Below are 23505 nucleotides of genomic sequence, written 5' to 3'. Positions count from 1 at the left end.
GTTTCTCACAGGTACACAAATAACGTTTCCCCTTGCACGTGTCGCAGGCCGCTTAGAATTTATTAAGCAGAGCAAATTAGAAGCCCCGGCCATTTGTCGTAATTTACGAGACATTTTCAATCGCCTGGATTTAACACACAATCATAATGGATTTTTAACGGCTTTCAGTTGATGGTGGTGATCTTATTGTGTTCTGAGAAATGTGAAGCAGTTTCGAAAGTGTTCTAAGGACTGAGCTCAATATTCATTCGCCTTAACGCACCTATTGAGTTGGAGTTATAGTGCCAATCTTGGGAGAGAATCTTAAGTTCGGCACGTTATGCATTCATAGGAGATTTTTAAAGGTAATGATTTTTAAATTTTTCATATCTCTCTTTTTTTAATTGTAATTATGTTTAAGAGGTAAGACCGCTATGACCGATTAAAAGAAAATAGAATTTTTTTAATTTTTATTAATACATAAACAAGTACAATGGGGAAAAATATTCACCTGAATGATTTTCTATTTAATAATCGGAATTTTGCATATATATTAAGATGCAAACATATTTCTACTAAAGGCACATGTTGAATGCATACTAATATTTAAAATTTGGAAATAAATATACTATTAAAAAAATCATTATTTCATTTGCATCTTAAAAGGGAAGTATACATTTGTAAAATTCCTATTGAAGCGAAAACAAGCTTAAATTAAAGCGCATGGTCAAAAATATGGAAAATGGTGAAAATTTGCCTTAACTTCAGCCCATGAGTCATTTAATTATAATATTAAAAAAAAACCTCGAGAGGTTATGCATTTGGGACCAAGTGTTTATGATATCTGAATCATGTCTTAGAAGATGCTTGTATCGCAGTGGAGGAAAGATTTTAATTTTTATTTCTTAATACTGAGAAGTGCTTTTTTTTTTTTTACCTTAAAGCATAGATATTAAGAACATATTTGATTTAGACTGAAATCTCCAGTTTTTTGAATGTCTAAAAATTTATGTTTTTAAATAAAAACAACTAATTTAAATTTTTATTTTAAATTTGATTTCCAAAACTAGCTAAGTAAAATTTTAAATTTTTCATCTAAAAATGCTTATTTTTCTTTTATAGCTGAGATAAATTAAAATTAGCGTAAAAGTATTTATGCATTTCTTTTAAATATTTTAATTTCAGAATGAAAAACCTTAATTTTATTTTAAAAAAATTATTGAATGGAAAATTTTTATAAAAGAGAAATAAAACAAGTAAGAAAAATGAAAATAAAATATATTTATTTTATTTCAATTAGAATTTCGACTGAAGAAACTTCTTTTTTTAATGATTAATATTTACAAAAAGAATCCTATTTAGCTAACGAAAAGAAAATAATATCACTTTTATTTAAGCGGATACTAATGTATTTTAATCTAACTTAAGTTTAATGGCGGCCCTCTTTTTATCACGAGGCTCTAAATTTATCCACCATATATCTATATCAGGAACTTTTTGTTTTATATGCATTGAATTCAATTTATATGCTTGACGATTTGATCAACAGACATACTATATGGAAATGAACATTTGATTCAATGCTACATGGAAGTTTTATTTAAACAAATAATTCATTGATTTTCCCGGTAGCCACAAATCTAAACATAAAAGCTTGGAGACATAACTGTCTCGGTTCTAGGAAAAAAAGGAACCGGAATAAAAGGTACGGAAAAAAAGGTCCCCGAAAAAAAAGGTACCTGGAAAAAAAGGTCCCGGAAAAAAAGGTCCCAGGAAAAAAAGGTCCCGGTAAAAAAGGTACCTGTGTAGGGAAAATTCTGTAGGGGAAAATATTTGAAATGAAAAGATTAGATTGAAGCGCTTTTTGCTGTTCCGTGCATGTTTTTTTTTTTTCGTGTCGCGCGTTTTTAACTAATTAAAAAGGACCAATACTTTCACCTCCAATCACGAATAAACATCCAACACATAAATCCTCCCAACTTCCCCGATTGGCTGGCCACTTTAAGCCTCACATTAGCAACTTCTTCACAAAATATAATTTAAAATAGAAAATAACACATTTTTCACTTTAAAAAATTACAAAAAGAAAGTAAAACATTATTGAAAAATTTAAATAGTATCTTCCCGCTTTAAAAAATAATCAAAGAAGAATAAATAAATGAAATAAAAATTTAAAAAAAAGCGTAGTACAACCAGCCCCTTACCCTTCTTCTTACCTCAATGATCTAATCTAAATTATTACAGCTAAAAAGAATATTCATTGAAACAGCGAGAAGCATTCATGCTGCCCAGAAAGCGAGAGGGGAAATATCCCTACAGATTTTCCCTATGGAGGTACCTTTTTTACCGGGACCTTTTTTTCCAGGGATCCTTTTTTCTGTACCTTTTTTTCCGTACCTTTTTTTCCGGGAAATTTTTTTCCGTCTACCAACTGTCTCAAGTACTTTGTCCTATCATGAAGTCTTAAAATGTGTAAAAAAAATATAGAAAAAGGTTCACAATAAAGAAATAAAAGAATAGTCAAATCGAACTAAAAATAAAAGTAATATTCCTGAGCTAAAACAAAAGTGCTGATTGAGTCAATGTGCAGTTTCATTCAACATTCATTCATTCAACATTCTTCACTCAACATTCATCCAACATGCGAATTTCTGTTGATTCTGTTTTACTTTTGCATTTAAACACCTCTTTCTTCCGCATTAAACATCATTAAAACTAAATTTTAACTCTAAGTTACTTTGAAGCTTGCATAAATTGATAAGCATGGCATAAATGAATTAACTCTGTTTATTTACATGAATAGTTTGCTTTTAACTTCTTATTTCTGCCCTGTTTATATCTCCATTTATTTAAGTTCTTTGTTGGCAACGAAAAAAAAATCAACGGTTTTAGGACAAGATATGTATTAGTGTTCTACATATTATCGATGATATGTCACACGTCGTCTCATTATATTTTACTAAATGAGTGTTATTATTTGTGTCAGAGTGAATACATTTCTAAAAAAACATTCATAACAATACCGTAACAACGTCGAAAATAAGTAACTTATATTTAAAGTTTTTGATAGTAATTTTTTTCTATAAGAAAAAGTGTACATATGAAGTGACAAATATCAAGCTATATATTTTTTCTAAATTTATTTCCAGATGCCTTCAAGCTACTAGAATGGGCCAAGATATAAGTAAAATCAAAAAGAATAATGAGCCACTATCTGAATTCAGAAAAAACAAACTCCTTTACGAATTCAATACATTTTATGGTAAGACTATATTTCTTTGATGCTTTCTGACTTAGTGGGTTACATAAAACATTTCTATTATTTATTGATATTTCAATACATTTTGATGAGTTACTGGCGACATATATCCAAAACGGTTAGTCAAACCGTCAGGTTAGAATTGATCGGAAACAGGGGATTGGAACTGACCCATTCAAAAAATATTAAAAATATTACGTTGTAGTGATTTATCGTGCACTTAAAAGCTAAAATACATCGTATAAGGATGTTCCGAATTTAGAAGTTTGATAAAAAGTAAGAGGATTAAAACTTATCACCCTGAGAAAAGAATATGGTCAAAACTACTTGAATACACTAAACTTTACCATGCTTTTGGCTTTACGCTAGATAAAAAATGCTAGATAATTTTTACCGAAGCGCTTTGATAATGATTTTGGTAAAATTTGCAATAAAATATGGTTTTATAACTTATGATAAAATTCGAAAAAAATTTTATAACTTTCAGTAATTTTATCATGATACCTTAGAACACACTTAGAAACAAACATTTATTAGGACAAATATATTTTTCAGTTTTGTATATTTTACTAAATGTGTGATAATAAGAATTTTAACTTTGAAAACCAGAATTTCCGGTAAACCGTTACCATAGATGGAAGAAATCACTAAATGAATGGTTTAAATATTGTATATTTTTGTTTTATTAACCAGAATTTTGTTTTTTTTATTTAGAAATGTCATTACCATACAGTACGCTATTTTACCAGAAATTTTGTTTTTTGGTACATAAGGCGATGGGTCTTCAAGCCACGCTACTGAATTTATCTGGTGACGTTACGAGGGTGATAAGGCCAAAAAAACTTTTACAGGTTACAACGTCACACTAGAAAGCAAATACGAAGGATTTAATTGATTAATTAAGACAAGAATTTTTTGAAGTGGCCCTTTCTGGCATTATTGTGCAATCCACAACGTCGTAAAAACTATTCCTGGATGCAATTGAGGGTGCCAAGTATGTTTTTGATGTCTTCCAGCTACAATAATGAGCAACAACTGCCATCTTTCGTCGCTTCTGAGTTCAGAGCATTCAAGCGATTTTCACCTTCTCAAAGTAGTTTTGCAACCAAACAATGATCCATCTGATGCCCTTAGTCCTCCTTCTGAATTTATCTGAATAATTTAGGAACATTCTATATTTAAATCAAACTCATGATCTATTTTTAATGAATGAGTAGTGACTGTAACAATGAGTATAATCAGTGTTGTTTGTAAATTGTTTAAAAAAAACTTTTTTTAACTCTAGTCACCCAATTAATAGTAATTTCAATTACTCTTGTGATTTTAATAATTTAGAACCGATTTTTTTTCTATTTTGATCAGTTTATAAAACATACGCACACACTGAGTATTTCATAATCATCCTCCTGAATAAATATCTTTAGAATCCTTAATAGTCTAACAAAAGCTCTCAAAACATTTCTAACGCTAAAAAAAAAAAAGAAAAAAAATGTTGTCAAAAAATTGCTGTGCTGAATCTCCCTTCTGTTAGAAGGGGGAACTAAAAACTTCGAAACCATTTTGATTGCCTTATTAAACTTTGAAGCATTTTTTATAATCGCACATCACACATCAACTTTGTTTCCTCTTACAAACAAACAAATTTTGATGTTTTCGGAGTAGTGATTTATTATATTTTATTTGCGTTTTTACATTGTTCTTTGCTTTGCTTTTAATTTTGGACCTGTAATCTTTATGCTTTATTTGCTGCGGTTCTATAAAATAAATGTTAAAGGCGGCTATTACAGAACAGCGTTTAACTTTATTACGTAAAAGGGAAAGTTTCTAAAACAATAATAAAGTTTGCAGAATAAAAATACTGCACTGCAAGTTTTCTAATTTTACCGTATATGTCACATTTGAAATGCTGATTTGTTAGCCAATTACTTTAGGAGAAAGAATCGGTTGCTGTTTTGTTGGATAATTTTAAAATATTCATATTTCTTATAATTTAGAATTTATAACATAGACGTGCTTGAAATGAATTATGCCCGGCTGACAATACATTAATTTTCTCCCAAAAAAGCGCAAATAATAATAAATTATTCAAGTCTTTTGTAGAAATAAAACAATAAAAAAATCCAGTAAAACCAGAAAAAAATAATAGAGAAGGAAAAAGAAAAAAGCTTACTCTTGTTAATATAAAATCTGAATCTTAGCCTTTAGTTTTCCACCTTTGATAAAAATGAAATGATAAAACTAAACCTACAGAAACTTATTTAAATTCAATACACGTAGCTGAAAGATAAAAGCAAAGAAAAAAGCAGGAGGAGCAAGAACTCTCTTATCGTTTTAACTAATAGAAAAATAATTTTTAACCGCGCCTTTTAACAATCTTTTGTTTGAGTTTATACGCTTTCCACTATCTATAATTTAAATTTTTTAAAAATTATCTGCTGAGTAATTGAAAACAAATAAATTTATCTTTTCAACAAAAAAAATTTCACAGAAGAAAAAAAATTTAATGTTATCATTATCATTTTTATTTTAGATTTGAACAAAGACGGTGTGATCACAGAATCTGACTTTTTTATGGTTCAAGAGGTATGGATTTCCTTTATTGATCGCTTTATGTATTTGGTTTAAGAGTTGGTTTATTTTAATCTATAAAAAGGCATTGATTTATATTCAAAGAAATAATACTTTTCAGGAATAGCCCTTTTTTTAATTTTCTTTTCTCTTTAAGGGGAAGTTTTTAGTTAAAAAAAACACAATCAATCAAAACACTTCGTTAAAATTTACAGAGATTTTTTGTTTTCCCATTGAACTAGAAACACAGTAAATTTTACCATATTCTGATGGTTTTTATCGTTTTTTTTTCTCATTTCATCGAATTTGATCATGACAGTTTTCTCTCTCAATATAAAATTTTGAAAAAGAAACAGAAATTTCAAATAGTTCATATTTTATAAAATTAAAAAAAAAAAAAAATTATGAATATGTAACATAGAAACAGGATTGACAAAAATATACCGAAATTATTTTATAATATTGCAGTGAGGACAGTTAGCAAACAATTATCGTATTTTTACTTTATATTAGTCTAATTAATTAATTTTACCACATATTAGTCTATCTAATTAACATGGGATTATTAGAGGATGATTAATTTTTAGAAACAATTCAGATTTAATTTACTTAATCATGTCTAATTTGGTTTAATTATATTAACATTGTGAATTTTTCCCCTCCTCCTAACTATTTCTTAAAATATGCATTCTTAAAAAAAGAAAAAATTTCATTATTTTGAATAAATTACTTCATAAATGTTTTTTTTCTTCGAAATAATATGAAAGGTTAACTCTTTGTCGCACATGAGACACCAATTGCCCATGTTTTATATATTTTTTGGTGCTTTAAATATCAAGTAAAAATAAGTTTGGACATTATTCAATTACAATAAACAGTCTAATAGTGACTAAAAAAATCTATCAGATAATCGGAATAATATTTATACCAATCTAAAATCCGAAAAAAAGTAGTTTCAAAAATGAATTTTTAATACAAATACCAACATTTGTTTTTGTAAATTAAAGAAATTTCAATAATGAATTACTGTTTTTCTTAGATCTAAATAACAGCAAATTTTAAAAATCATTGTTCCGAAGTGAGCCTTCATTCTATATTTTCCAGGGGACACAAGCGTTCTTATCTGCGCCTATCTATTCCTTTACATATCCATAAATTAAGAGAATTCTAAATAAAATATTTTGCACTTATTTTGACCTAAATAAATTCAAAATAATAAAAAAGTCTGAAAAATTTGTTTACGGAAAATTCTGCTTCAAAGGGTTAAAAGTGAACACAGTGCACACAATTTATACCGATTTAAATTTATTAATAACAATAGTTAGTATTGATTATTATTAATAACTCTTGTTAGAGTCGCGATGGCTCAGGGGATAGAGCGTTCGCCTTCCAATGAGGCGAACCGGGTTCGAATCCCAGTCGATACGAATTCCGCATCCTGCTTGCACCGACCACAGTGCTGATGTGAAATATCCTCAGTGATAGACGGATCATGGGTTAGATTCCCCTTGCCGTCAGGCTAACCGTGGGAGGTTCTCGTGGTCTTCCCCTCGATGTAACACAAATGCGGGTTAGCTCCATCAAAAAGTCCTCCACGAAGGTAAATTTCTCCCAATACTTGATCCAGGAGTTCCCTTGTCTTCTGGATTAGGATAAAAATTACAAGGCTACGGAGTTGAACATTAGTAGTCGTAAACCCATAAAATTGGGTCGGCTGATCAACGACGGTTATAAGTAAAATAAAAGATAACTCTTGGTAAAAATTTATAATTTTTAGAAGAGAAGAAAATTCCCTTTGTTTCGTTTATAAAATACGTCATAAATATTACATTTCCACCCCTTTTATAACTATTTTCAAAATACTTTCATTGCAAAAAGATTAACTTTTAATTTTAATAACTTTTTAATAAAATAATCAAGAAATTTAACTCCCTTAAATATTACAAATGATTTAAGGGGAAGACAACAGTAATTTTCTTAAAAATGGCCTCTTCGTTTAAGTTAAATTATTAACGTATATAATTACATTATTTTGATCTACATTTAAGATAGTTAATGTTATTAAAAATGTAGAATGAATCTCAACCACGTTTTATTACATAAAAATTTTCTTTAAAACCTCTTAAAACGAGAATCGAGAGGTATAGTTTTGTAATAGTATTGGTGTAGTTTTCGCTGCGCTTAGCATTTAAAAAAAACAATACCTTAACGAAATAGAGGAATATTGAACAAAGCAAGAAACTCTGACAAGCACTGAGAAAACACTGTTTGCCACCAAAGCTTAATTAACCGTTTCATTCGAATTCTGCACAGAGAAAAAATTTTGAGAAAATTACCTTACTGTAAATTCTGATTTTCAAAATTATAGTTCTTACACATTTAGTTGAAAAAAATGGAAAACGAATTTTAATCGAATCAATTGTTTTTATTCCATGCCCTAAGTATCATCAGAATAAATTTTTTTCGCATAATATAAAAGCATTTATTTTTATTAATCTTACTAAACCTATTACCATAGCGGGAGGGCAAAATTTACAGAGATTTTTGATATTACCATTTAGCCAGAAACACGCTAAATTTTCCCATATTCCGTTTGTTTCAACCATACTTTTCTCTCCGTGTACTACAACAGTAAAAAGAACCACACTGAATAATATAAAGTTCAAAATAATGTTAACAAGCTGTGTTTAAATGTAATAGCGCTTTTCCTTCATAATTTCATAATTTTTTTTCTTTAATATCCTGAGCTGTAAAAAATCCCAGATCAAATTATTGGATAAAGTATCGGCACTTTGGGTGCATCATCTGTAAAATCCATTTTTACATTAAAATATCATATCGTGATTTTTACAGTAATATTTATTTAATTAGTGTCATTCAGTGATTTTATAGTAATTATTACTGTAAAAATTATAGTATACAAGATATTTTGTTGCGTAATATGTTTCAGTAAAGGTGGATTTTGCGGTAAAGAGTACTGGCACTCTGAGTGACGGTACTTTTTACCGGAATTTGATCCGGAAATTTTTACAAATTAAATTAATTCCGACACACTATACACAAGATGTTCTGTAAAAATCGCCTTTTATATGCATCTTTAGGATCCTTATTAAAATTGAAATTGAAAAAAAATTTGAATATTAGAGTAAATTAATATTTAACTGAGTAAAAAACAAAAGCGTCATAGAAATTAAACAAATCACTGTAAAGGAAGGCGAGCGTAATAAACATTCTATGAAAAAAACAGAGAGGAGTTGAAAGACGATTATTAAAAATTCCTTTAAGTTTCAACTTCTAATTAAACCTGTTTCAATGTTTATTATGGACGCCTTCCTGTACTATGATTTGTCTGATCTCGATATCATTTTTGTTTTCTCCTTGGTTACACTTGGTTGTTCTCCTTGATTCATAACTCCCTATATGCATATTTGTTTGTTTTCTTTTTTGGGTAAGGGTCTGAAAGTAGATATAAAGGGTGGTTTTAACAAAAGCATCATATATAATTTTAATGTGACAGCAAAAGGTTAGAATTGGAAAAGATTTGAATTCACATACGCTTCATTACAGAACGCAATTTGTATTTTTATTAAATGAGCCAGAAATCATATTTTTAGGAAAGTGTTTTCAAAAATTCCTTATTAGGCAATTTTTTAAGTATTATAAAATTTATTATAATACTTTAAAAAAATTTTCAATAATACTTTATAAATATATACTTTAATATAAATAGTAATATAATAAATATAAATATATACTTTAAAATTTTAAATAATACTTTATAAAATTTTTCAAAGTTCGTAAAACCAAAAATTTTATTATAAGGAAGATAAATAAAATACGTCATTATGCGAATCTTAAGAATAACGCATTTCGAAAAATGTTTTTGCTTAATAACAAACAAAAATCTTCTATATATCTTTTGAATAAAACACACATTGAATAAGATAGCATGCAGAGTATCTAATTAATTTAAAGCGCAATCGAACTACCAGCATTTAATTATATTCTTAATTATTAACATTTAGAGAAACTTTATTGCTTAAAATTAAACACAACTCATGAATTGAGGTAATTAGCTCATTATTTCCAATGCCGCACATCCGAATACAATACTTCATATCATCAAATCTCATTACTTTCAATTTTGTGTTTCTAATTCCATCCTTTATTGCCTTTAAACAACAAATATACAACTTCATAAAGTTCAGAAATTAAATTACTTTAACGACGTGTCCATTGTTTCATCCGTAATTACTAAAAGTAATTAGTTTTGAAAATATGAAGTCCAATTTATAGTTGTTTTGACAACTGCAATGTAAATCCAATTTTGCTTTAATATCAGAGAGTAAAAGATTTTTGAATAATCTTTTATCAGCAATTCTTATCTTTTTTTTATTCAACATGCTCCATTCTTAAAATATTAATTAAATTAAATTATTAATTAAATTTAACTAAATTAAACTAAATTATAATAATTTAATTATTTTGCTCATATAAAAATAATAATAATAATAATATTTTGAAAATATTTCGATTTTTAGGAATAAATTTATTGTGTGTCCCGTCTTTGCTCTAAACTAGTATCAATACTTTGGGGGGAAATTTTTCTTATATTTATGTTATTAAATAAACACTAGCCTTCTTAGATATAATTTTCAAACATCAAGGATTTTTGAATAATCTTTCATCAGCAATTCTGATCCTTTCTTTATTCAACATGTTCCATTCTTAAAACATTAATTTAATTGAATTATTAATTAAACTTAACTAAATTAAACTAAGTTACAATAATTTAATTATTTTGGGCATTTAAAAATAATAATAATAATTTCTATATTTTGAAAATAGTTCGATTTTTAGGAATAAATTTATTATGTGTCCCGTCTTTTCTCTAAACTAATAGAAATAATTTGGGGGGAAATTTTTCTTATATTTATGTTATTAAATAAACATTAGCCTTCGTTGATATAATTTTCAAGCATCATTTATAAATTTTGATCTATTTTTGAATAAAGAGTTTAAGAAATTTTAGTGTCTGCCATTTTAAAAAATATTTATCACGACAATTGACACTCAAGTGACTAAGAAAATTGTAGTACATTTACATATATTATATTTACATGCATATATTTATAATAAATCAATTCTAAACCCATAACGTTTCACCTGATTTCCACGTCATTTTTGAGATAGGACTCTTATCCTTGCAAGCACGTCATTTCCTTTTAGTCAAATAAGTTATTCATGCAAATTTAAGAAAACTATATGACAGCTACCATAAGACTTATCAGACTCTAATTTTAGTAAAATTATAGTTTTGTAACTTAAAACGACAAGTCAATTAAATGCTACCAACATCTATATATATATTTCTCTTACACGGCGATAAAAAAAAGCCTCATTACAACTCCCCGAATGGCAACGCTAGAAAATAGACCAATGATTACAGCTAAAAATGTCACATGCCAAATCTAGCTAAGATGGCTCAACATATAGCGCTTTTAAAAACGGAAACTGAAATAACCAGGGAGAGCATAAGCTAGGCAGAAGTCTTTGTCGATAGATCTCTATTTTGGTTTTTTGTCGAAAGCGCTTTTTTTCACGAATTTATGTATTACGAATTTATTTGACAATTTTTGATTTATATCACGAATTTATTTGTTTTACTAGAATTTATTTGTTTATGCAGGTTTTTCCATTGTAATTCACTTATTTCAATTTTTAATAGACTTAATTATAGCCGAAATTTTAATCTTTTTAAAGAGATATCAGTTTTAGAAATTTTATCTTAAGATTTTATACTATAGCACATTTCTAATAGATTTAACGAATTACATGTCATTTATTTGAATTCAAATTTATTTTAAGAACTCAGTACTTACTAAAAAGATGTAATTTTTTTAGTTGTTATATGGATTTGAATGATTGTTTTGAATTCTTAGAATTTTGTGCATTTGCAATGTACCTAAGTTAGTAGCGAGCGAAGCGAGCTTGGTTTGCGGAGCAAACCATATAACATTGCGTAGCAATTTTCGGGGGTTGGCGAGCGTTTGCGAGCAGGGGGCGCAGCCCACTAGTTATTATTTAATGTATTTGCGATTATCTTATTTCTTAAAATGATTATCACGTAAGTTCTTTTCATAATCAATATTTAAATCACTGCTTATGAGTGCCATAATAAAACAAATTCAACTTCTTTTGAAGGTAAAATGCTTCGTTACAAATTATAATCATGCCAATCGCAGTTCTTTACTTTATTACCGAAACTGGCACTCCATGTAACGATACCCTACCCATTAAAAGTTAGAAACGTACGTTAATTATTTTATTTCAACGTTGCGTGTATAAATAATATTGCTTTTATATCGCTTTTTCGGATTTCAACATTTTAATTAACTCTTTTACACAGATAAATCGTCGTTGTCTCTTATATACATTTTTTTTCTGATGCTCTAATTGCAAGCAAAAATATATTTTGGTATTTTTTAATTATAAAAAACAGTCTAATAGTTATTGAAAAAAATCTGTTAGATTATTGGAATTATATTTGCACTAAAATATAAAATCAAAAAAAAGAGTTTGAAAAAAAATTGTCTTTCATGTTTAAAAATTTATCAATAATTTTCCTTTTAATGAAACAATTTTAAATGATGAATAGCTGTTTCTCTTAAGGTCTGGTTTCTTAGGACAAGCGCCTTATCTGGGCGTCAGCGGGACGTCAACGTCACGCTGACGCCAACAAAATACTGGTTTGTTAGCTCAAGGCCTGGTTTCTTAGAACTAGCGCCTTATCTGGGCGTCAGCGGAAAGTTGACGTAGATCTGATGCCAAAAAAATACTTTTTTGTTAGCTCAGCGTGAGCAGTCGGTCCAACGCAGACATTATCTCTCATTGCGCATGCGTTAATAACGTAAACAAATATTTATTTTGAATTTGCATTGATTTTGTTATTGTCGACCAGTGTTTTAGAGAACAAATAATGACTTTGTCCAAGAAAAAACACATTATAGCTGAGCTAAATGAAGAGTGCTATGTTTAATGAAGAAGCTATGTTTAATGTCAAAATCAAAATCTTGGCTGATTTCAATGTGCTGTTGGATGTTGTCCGCCATTGCTTCTGTGGTTAACGTCACGTTGTAATTCAACTGCAGTTGAGTTGGACGGCAATTGTTGTTCAAGATGAGCGTTCGATGACGTATACTATCAAACTCACAAATGGACCAATCAGAGGTTAGCGCTGATTTCCAGCTGACGGCGTCCTGTCCTAAGAAACCAGGCCTTTAGATCTAAATAATTGCAAATAAGTACAAATTTGAAAAATGATTGTTAGTGAGTCGAGTTTAGAAGTTTTTACCTTCAATGCAGGAAAAGCCACCTGTGTTGCATGCTGTATTTCATAACCATAAATTATTAAAATGCTAAATATAATATTTTTCTCTTATTTTGAACCTAAATTAATACAAGATTATGAAAACAAAGTATTAAAATAAAAAATTTCACGCCAAAATGCTAAATCTTATGGAAAACATGCTTTTATAATTTTACTCCTAAAGTACAGTTGCTAATATACAGTTAAAGAATACAGTTGCTAATATTTTTTCATGCACAAATATTACCCATGCACTTTTGTTTGTCATAAGCATTGTTCAAACTATAAATTGGTTAAGAATAACAATACATTTTAAAGAATGTTACGAATAAAAATGTAAATTCATATAAAATAGAAAATAAATATGAAAATAAAAAATTTACGCCAAAATGTTAAATGTTATGGAAAACATGCTTTTATAACGTTACGCTTACGCAGTTGCTAATATACAGCTAAAAAATACAATTGCTAATATTTTTTCATACACAAATATTACCCATGGACTTTTATTTGTCATAAACATTGTTCAAGCTATAAATTGGGTAATAATAACAACATATTTTATTAAAGAATAACAATATATTTTATTACGAATAAAAATGTAAATTCATATAAAATTGAAAATAAATATGAAAATAAAAATTTTACGCCAAAATGTTAAATCTTATGGAAAACATGCTTTTATAATTTTACGCTTACAGTACAGTTGCTAATATACAGTTAAAGAATACAGTTGCTAATATTTTTTCAAGCACAAATATTACCCATGCACTTTTGTTTGTCATAAGCATTGTTCAAACTATAAATTACTTAAGAATAACAATATATTTCATTAAAGAATGTTGCGAATAAAAGTGTAAATTCGAATAAAAGTGTTGTTTATGTAGTATGTGTGTAAATTAAATGGCTGGGATCCAGATTCCGAAAAGTTCGAGATGACGGAAGACCTGTTTCGTTCCATCTGGAAATCTCTGAGAACGGAAGCAGATGCTGATGATGATGATGCAGTGAGCGCAGAAGAGTGGGTGAGTTTTAAACTCCCATTCATCAAATATATATATTACTGTAATCTCACAAAATTACCTGATGAAAATATTGAGTGTATTTCGATCTCAACTGGATCCACATTTGACAGGATCTAGAAAAGTATTTTAATTATGCTTGTATTTTCTTTTTTTTAACATTTTATGATACAGTAGGGGAGAGTGGGGTCAATTGTAACATTTTTTACTAAACTATTTTTAACTACCAAAAAATCCAATATATTATTAGTATTAATTGGCAGACGAATAAAGTAGACTATCCTCTGCTAGGAAAGAAAAATACCTTATTTTGAATGTTATTATATTAGTTATTAACAATTTTTGACAGTCGTTGACTTGTTACAATTGTCCCCACTTACGAGGTCAATTGTAACAGTTCATAAATTCAGCTAAAACATAGTTAATTATACATATTATCATATTTGGGATATATTTTTTTATTGATCAAAATAGTAGTGATATTTTAGGAGTAAAAATAATAATGATCAGAGACCTAAAGGGTTAAACTTTTAACTTTAAGGGGTTAAAAATTTTAATTTATGCTGTGAAAAGTGACAAATAAAATAATGCACATGCAACATAATATAAATGATATTGGAAACTATTGGTGGTTCTTAAAGAGTTAAGTAATGGCTTGTAAACAGATGATTATTTATTTTCAGCTGTGACAATCGTCCCTTTACTTATTGTTACAATCGTCCCCAAGACGCCATTTCAGTTTCATTTGTTAAAAACAAAGCTAGTTAATTAACAAAACTAATCTTTTTTTATTGAAATGTTAATTAAGGTGTCCACTTACATATTCGGTTAATAATATTTATTTATTTAAATAAAATTACTATGATAAAATATAAAATTCTAATACCAAAAAAAGTACTCACATAGCGTGAAAATATCTTTTGTGATGTAACTCTTTCAAAAGTACATCAAAATGGTTGCCAGCAGGGGGTACATGCAGATTTATTAAATACACCTTGTGCCCCACCTAGGAACCAAATCTAGAACCCGACACTTGAAATTTTTGCTCTGTTACAATCGTACCCTGTTACAATTGACCCCACTCTCCCCTATATTTTAATAAGTACTGTGAAGATTTTTGCTTGATTGCTTTGCTTGCTCTAAGTAACTAAATAAGACTAAAAAACTGAAAAATTTTCTGAATAAACATGTTTTACTCCAACGAATTTGCGCTCTTGCATTTTGAAATATTGCTAGTAACCCCAATCGAGTAAATATAATCCTTACACATTTGTCTCAAAAACTTGGACCCTATCATAATAATTTTGCTTTTTTCATATCTGTGTAACTACTAAAGTGAACTGAAAATTCTGAATTGTATGGTATCAAAATTTTTACATCATTTTAAACGATTTAATTTTAATTGATTTAATTTTAAATGACATCCTCCAAAAAATGAGCAAAATCTATCACGCAGCAGCTAACACTTGAGAAATAAAATTTAAAAATAAGATTTTTTTTCTTCTTGAAATTTTTTTACATCACATTATTGAATTAAATCCCTTAAGCCATTAAAATGCCTGATAATTTGATCATTAGATCATATGTTATTAAAATATTTCTTTTTATTATCATTATTATTTTGCAAACAATGCGAGACGTCTTGCATCCCTCTTATCTTATTACTATTAAAGCACAAAATTAGTACTGTTAATAAAGTTTTTAACAAACAATCTATTTAATTAATTTTTTCAAGTTTAATTATTTCTGCTTGTGTATTGCAGGTGAAGATGTGGGAAGAATTAGATGAAACTCTAAGAAATGGAAGCAGTGCCCTGCCTGAGTGGTTGACAACGTATCTATGGTGCCGATTCAACATCTACGATAGAACAGGTAATTGTGCACAGAGAGAAAAATTCTGGTAAAGTTATTGTACTGTACGGTAATGGTATTTCTGGGGGGGGGATAATAATTCTGACTAATAAACCCAAAATATATGGTATTTAAACTATTATTTGGAAATTTTTTCGTTCATATGGTAATAGCTTACTGGAAATTCTGGTTTTCAAAATTATGTTTCTTATAAGAGAATGTTCTTATGTTTCTTATTCTCTTATATTATCAGAATAAAACCAAAATATATGGTATGAAAACTATTATTTGGAAATTTTTTCGTTCATGTGGTAATAGCTTACTGGAAATTCTGGTTTTCAGAATTATGTTTCCTATAATTGTGCACACAGAGAAAAATTCTGGTAAAGTTATTGTACTGTACGGTAATGGTATTTCTGGGGAGGATAATAATTCTGACTAATAAACCCAAAATATATGGTATTTAAACTATTATTTGGAAATTTTTTCGTTCATATGGTAATAGCTTACTGGAAATTCTGGTTTTCAAAATTATGTTTCTTATAAGAGAATGTTCTTATGTTTCTTATTCTCTTATATTATCAGAATAAAACCAAAATATATGGTATGAAAACTATTATTTGGAAATTTTTTCGTTCATGTGGTAATAGCTTACTGGAAATTCTGGTTTTCAGAATTATGTTTCCTATAATTGTGCACACAGAGAAAAATTCTGGTAAAGTTATTGTACTGTACGGTAATGGTATTTCTGGGGAGGATAATAATTCTGACTAATAAACCCAAAATATATGGTATTTAAACTATTATTTGGAAATTTTTTCGTTCATATGGTAATAGCTTACTGGAAATTCTGGTTTTCAAAATTATGTTTCTTATAATTGTGCACAGAGAGAAAAATTTTAAAAAAGTTACTATACTGTATGGTAATGATATTTCTGGGGAGGGGATAATAATTCTGGTAAATAAAACCAAAATATATGGTATGAAAACTATTATTTGGAAATTTTTTCGTTCATGTGGTAATAGCTTACTGGAAATTCTGGTTTTCAGAATTATGTTTCCTATAATTGTGCACACAGAGAAAAATTCTGGTAAAGTTATTGTACTGTATGGTACTGATATTTCTGGGGAGGGGATAATAATTCTGGCTAATAAAACCAAAATATAAGATATTTAAACCATTTTTTTTTTGAAATTTTTTTCGTTCATATGGTAGCGGTTTACTGGAAATTCAGGTTTTCAAAATTATGTTTCTTACCTCCACACATTTAGTAGAAACTGAAAAGTAGATTTAATCGGGAAAAAAATGCTTTCTATCCCATGCTCTAAAGTGTCCTGATAAAACTATCAAATTTTACTTCATTTACCAAAATGTTGTAACCAACTATAAAACTATTTTTTATTGTCAATTTTATCAAAATCGTTACCAAAGGGATTCAATGAAAATTACCGAGCTTGTTGGTATTTCCATAGAGCCAAAAACACGCTAAAGTTTACCATATTTTGTCTGTTTTCATAATACGTTTTTTCTCATTGTGCAATTGTAGTGAAAAGTATTTTCATGCTTTGTTCGTGTATTATTTAAATCAGTAAAAAATAAAATATATAAACCTTCAATTTAACCATTTTTAATGTATTTAACTCTATTTCAGTTTCTTTAAACTCGATAATAATTCGTTAGAGTTTTACAAAAAAAAATTTAAAACGGTATTAGTTCTCCACCCTAATGTGTTTAATATACTTCATTTTTCATATTAATCTAAGAAACACATTTTAAAGATGATGATTATGGAATACTTATTGTATGTTTATGTTAATGTAGTACATATATTGCATAGACACCTATACTGTGTTCTACTATGTCTAAATGTTTAATATTTATTGTACGTATTCAATATTGAAGTAAAGAATTGTCTCTCAAATTATCTCAATGATATATATATCGTATATTTTTGAACAGGTGACGGAGCAATAGATGTCGAAGAATTCTCTTATATTTTAGAAAATTTCGGAATACCCGAAAGACAATCGAAACAATGTTTTATCATGATGACATTGGTAAGGTCATATTTTCCTGGGCATATCAAAGTGCAACTTTTATATTAAGGCCTTAATATATCTTTAAGGATCTAAATATATATTTCTCTATATTTTCCTAATAAAGACATATCGTTCATGCCGGCCAGATGGCCGAGTGGTTAGCGTGTCTGACTGCGGAGCCGATGGTCACGGGTTCGAATCCTGCCCAGGGCATGGATGTTTCTTTCTCTCTGTGTGTGTTCTATGTTGTGAATACCTTTGTGTGTGAATGTGACCTGTCCTATAAACGGGTTTGTGGTAGTGTGACGTGGGCGACACTGCTCCAACGCCGTGGCTTCGCCGCAGATGCCCACTGGGTAACGAGAAGAGAGTAGCAGTTCTGGCATTCCTGTGGCTAATGGAATAATCCCCAAGTGCCCGTTATTAATATATATATATATATATATATATATATATATATATATATATATATATATATATATATTTTAATATATATATATTATATATTAAAATATTAAATATATTAAAATATATATATATATTAAAATATATATATATATATATATATATATATATATATATATATATATATATATATATATATATATATATATATATATATATATATATATATATATATATATTTTAATAACGGGCACTTGGGGATTATTCCATTGGCCACAGGAATGCCAGAACTGCTACTCTCTTCTCGTTACCCAGTGGGCATCTGCGGCGAAGCCACGGCGTTGGAGCAGTGTCGCCCACGTCACACTACCACAAACCCGTTTATAGGACAGGTCACATTCACATATATATAGATATATATATATATAGATATATATAGATATATATAGATACATATATATATATATACATATATATATATATATATATATATATGGGTCATTCTCACGAAAACTGTCATTTTTCAGTTCATAAAATCCCAAAAAATTAAAGTGAATAAAAAGCTCTGAAACTTTCTATATTAATAGAAATATGTAATGGCATTATAAAGAAAGTATATATCCTATAAATTATACTTAATATTTAAATTAATTAATTTTTTAAATAATTAATTTATAATTATTAATTTATAATTATTAATTTATAATGATTAATAATTAATTAATTAATTTAATAAATAAATTAATTAGTTTAATAAATCAATTTATTAATTTATTTTTCAAATTAATTAATAAGTAAATTAATTATTTTCACTATTTAAAAAGTGAGGGACTGACACTAATAGTGAGGGAATGATATTTTATTTTAATACATGTTTTTATCTAAGTTACATCTACCTAAAGTTTGAAAATGATAACATACTAAGTATATCTAATATTTATTATAATTTAGTCTTATACAGTTAATAGTTTTTACAGGTTTGGGAAATAAAATTGGCTGGCACGATTGAACAAAAAAAAATTTAATAATATACTCATCTTGAATCATTCCCTCACTTCAGCGTCATTCCCTCACTTTATACACTAGTGAGGGAATGACGAATTCAATAAAATTTAAAAATAACAGTTAGGCTTTATTAATTTCTGAAGTCAATCACATACAATTATATTCATACAAGAAAGCAACACATAATTATCCACTTTCTCGATGAAGTTGTATTTTATTTTACTCTAAAAAACGACATGAGGGAATGACAAATGTAAAAAATTTTACCTGGTTTGATTCATTCAAATTTATTCCACAGCAAAACTTCTTTAAGTTGAAGATGGAAACATACTGCAATTTTGTTCTATGATGCCAGTTGTTAACTTCTGAAGTTTTTATTAAAATATTTTTATTCTAAGATGATTGCAGGTGATAAGAACATTGTTGTGAGGGAATGACGCGAAACACTGGAGACAAAGTTTAAAATAGTGCTGTGTTAATATTTTTATCAGAAATTAAATTTAAAATTTATTTTCTGAATTCTATATTTCAATATTCTCAAATAAAAAACACAAATTTGTAAAAAAAAATTTTTTTATTTCAGAAACAATTTTTTTCTTCTTTTAAATCAGCAGTGGGGACAAGTGAGGGAATGACATATTGGTATATTTTAATTATCTAAAATAAATAAAAAATAAAAATTGATAATTTTATTTTTATTCTTTTGTTAGCTTGCATTCTGAAGGACACTTTCCCTGAAAAATTTTTTTTCGTAAGTTGTAAAACAAACATAAAATATACTGGGGACATGAAAATGACTGTTTTTGTGAGAATGACCCATATATATATATATATATATATATATATATATATATATATATATATATATATATATATATATATATATATATATATATATATATATATATATATATATATATATATATATATATATATATATATATATATATCGTTCATTGCACACTTAGCACTTTAAAAAATTCCGGATCAAATTACGGTAAAAAATATCTGCACTCAGGGTCCCGGTACTTTTTATCTTATTATCAAAATAGTCAGATTGAAGATGCGTTTCAAAAAAAAATAATAAAAAATTTGTTAGATGAGCAAATAGCACAAAAGGATTGAAAAGAAGGAAAAAGCACAAAAGGATTGGAAATATTCCATGTTTGAATTTTTTTTTATTTCGTTTGATAAAGGTTGGAATGCAAATATCAGAAAAGGAGCTGTAAAAATCTAGTATTTTGTTTAATTCCTCAAAAAGAAACATCCTCCTGGCATGAAATGCTATAGCAAAAAAGTATGTCCAAAAGTATTTTGCCTATGAAATATTTTGTCCCGTTAAATTAATTCGTGCCATTTATGCTGTCCCGAGATAATTTGTCCCAGTTAGATTATATATTTTTTTTTTTAAAAAAATATGTAATAGTTTTTCTCAAATTTTTAGCTAATGTTCTAAAATAGCTTTATAATTTAATATAAATTCAAATTTAAATTTTTGATTTGAAATCAGTGTTTACACTTGAAAACTATTTTTACTCATAGTGAATAATCATTTGCTCTAAACTTACTTATTTTTCTCAATATGAAATAATAATTTTTTCTTTATATCCACTTAAATCTACCAAGTACGACGAATTAGTTTTAACTTTAAATGCACTTTGTTCTACCAAATATAAAAAATTAGATTTTACCTATATCTATTAAAACGTATTAAATGCGGCATTTTGGTTTTTGTCTCAATCAACTAAATGTGACTGGCTGGAAAAATGAGGCACACCAGTTTCCACATTATACACTTTTAAATCTACTTTATGTTTTCTGGTCGGAAAAACAATTGTTCTAATGTATTTTAGTCCTCATTTGGAAAATAAAAATTTATATTATTATTTTGCAATTTCAGAATGAAACGAAACCTTTAGACTTTGCATATTTCTGCGAATTGGCCATTGAATACTACACTTCGGATGATCCTTCTGCATTAGGAAACTTCATTACTGGGAAACTCAATTTCTAAAAAAAAACTGAAATGTATTCTTTTTTAGTGTTTCTCTTATTTATTTTATTCAAACATATATTCGAATCTACTGAATGTAAATAACTTGTTGTTGAAATGTTTGCATTGAATGATTTTTTCTACAACAAAGGGCGTTGTTATCCTTCATACTTCCAGGATTTTGTGTTTGTTCTATTAAGTCGCCATATTAGGCTTAACTTCTGAGCCTTCATAGATCCGGCAATAACATTTATTCATAAAAATTTATAGCAATTAAAATTTCATTTAATAGAAAATTATATATATTTTTGAATTCGGCATCTAAAAGTGCATGAGTAATAACTAATGTATTTTTAAAAAGGAAACTGATACATATGACTTTTTTACCTGTTCCTTGTAATGATAAAGTTGGATTCTCTGTAATAACTGCAACTTTATATTGCACAGTAACGCAATGTTATTTTACTTAGTTTCGCTGTTCATTAACCGTTCTGTTGTTCGGCATTTATTAAAAATTTAACATACTTTATAAGCGATACCAATACTGTGCTAGACGAGTCATTCGATTATAATAATCTCTCTCTATCCTTGTATCAAGAAACCATATGATTCATAAACTGAATATAATTAGCCATACAATTCATAAACTAATCTAGTAAATTATATCTTAAAAGGCAAAACTAGCAAAAAAGTGCATTTATTTTGTATTTACAAACTTTATAGTGCATTCATTTTGTATTTTCAAACTCTTAATTATTTTAATGAAAAAAAAGATTGTTTCGAAGAAAAGCATAAACTGCTTTGTTGAGTCAGAAAATAAGTGAGTTCATTTATATTGTTACTATTGTTAGTAAAATCATTTATTTCATTTTTCTTACTTTATTGTGTTATTACATCATTGTATTATTTTACTTTATGTGTACGCTATATGAACTCTTTATATAAATTTATCGCCTCAAATCTATTATAGTTCTGAAACATTATTCACAAAAACTATTATTTTTAATTAATATTTTTGTAAATCTTGATTTTTAATTAAAGCTATGTTGTTCTCAACAAGTTAATGATTCGAAAGAATCAAACACAATTACAATCAAACACAAGTCAATGATTCGAAAAAATCAAACACAATTATTAGCAAACTTTTAAACAAAATTATGATCAAAAACATATTATTTTTTATTAAAATGAAGCTTCAGCTGCATGTGAATTAAGATTGCTCCTTGCTTTATTTCAAGGTCTTTTACATAATTTCTTAACAATAATACTCATCAATCAGAATAAAACTGTAATTATTGATTAGCATGCTACGATTGGTCTATACAGTCATGGAACAAGTATACTACGTAACCCCTAAATTTATGAACATTTCAAATAAAATTAATTTTTTCAACTGAGTTTTTAATTGCAGTAATGCATAATGTAAAGTAGCGCCATTTTTTTAATTAATTAGTTAATATTTTCTAAATAAATATCTTACGTCAGTATAACCAAAAATGTACTTTCTAGTTGTTTTTTTAGTATTTACAGGATGAAAATTAAGCTGTTTCATATTGTAAATCAGTTTACTTTTTTCATATAAAAATTTAGTTTGTACTACTTATGCACATTGTACTGCTTATGTATTCACGATAAAAAATAAAGTCATTTTATATTTGTACTTTATAGAGTTTATGTACCTTAATTTTCAATTTTTTGTTTTTTGTTGAACACTTTTGATTCGATATTTGTATTCTGTTAAAAATGAGAAATTTTAAAATACTAGTTTTTTATTATTGTAATCAAAACTATTACCATACCTGTTACAAAACATTTTTTTGTAAAATTAGCAGCAGTAATAGTTATCGAAAAGCCGTAAATTGTTTTTAAAAGTGTGATTTAGGCCCAGTATGAATGTCTGAGATATAAAGTTAAGTGACGTTTAGTTTCGATTTAAATTTACTGAGAGGGATGGGGCAAACAGGTGCAAAACATATCGATTGCTATCGAAGCAAATGATATGCTTCTGGTATAA

At 27.6% G+C, this 23505-nt stretch overlaps 1 protein-coding gene across 1 annotated transcript; it reads left to right on the top strand.

Annotated features, from left to right (window-relative positions):
- LOC122272067 (calexcitin-2) lies at window positions 1–23151 on the top strand. The gene is made up of 7 exons (XM_087169277.1): window positions 1–344; window positions 3129–3241; window positions 5769–5821; window positions 14063–14200; window positions 15961–16069; window positions 18009–18106; window positions 21399–23151. Exons 2-7 carry the CDS (start codon window positions 3148–3150, stop codon window positions 21510–21512), a joined length of 606 nt encoding a protein of 201 aa, XP_087025403.1. The 5' UTR covers window positions 1–344; window positions 3129–3147; the 3' UTR covers window positions 21513–23151.
- The last annotated feature ends 354 nt before the right edge of the window (window positions 23152–23505 follow it).

This window comes from Parasteatoda tepidariorum, chromosome 1, assembly GCF_982258835.1.
Source record: "Parasteatoda tepidariorum strain Cologne lab strain chromosome 1, Ptep-v5.0, whole genome shotgun sequence".
NCBI lineage: Eukaryota > Metazoa > Arthropoda > Arachnida > Araneae > Theridiidae > Parasteatoda > Parasteatoda tepidariorum.
This window is presented reverse-complemented; position numbering and strand designations above follow the sequence as displayed.

Excerpts from the sequence above, each read along its gene's own strand:
- LOC122272067 (XM_087169277.1), top strand. The coding sequence starts at position 3,148 with ATGGGCCAAGATATAAGTAAAATCAAAAAGAATAATGAGCCACTATCT. Across the intron at positions 3,242-5,768 it reads CGAATTCAATACATTTTATG|ATTTGAACAAAGACGGTGTG; the intron begins GTAAGACTATAT and ends TTTTTATTTTAG. Across the intron at positions 18,107-21,398 it reads GTTTTATCATGATGACATTG|AATGAAACGAAACCTTTAGA; the intron begins GTAAGGTCATAT and ends TTGCAATTTCAG.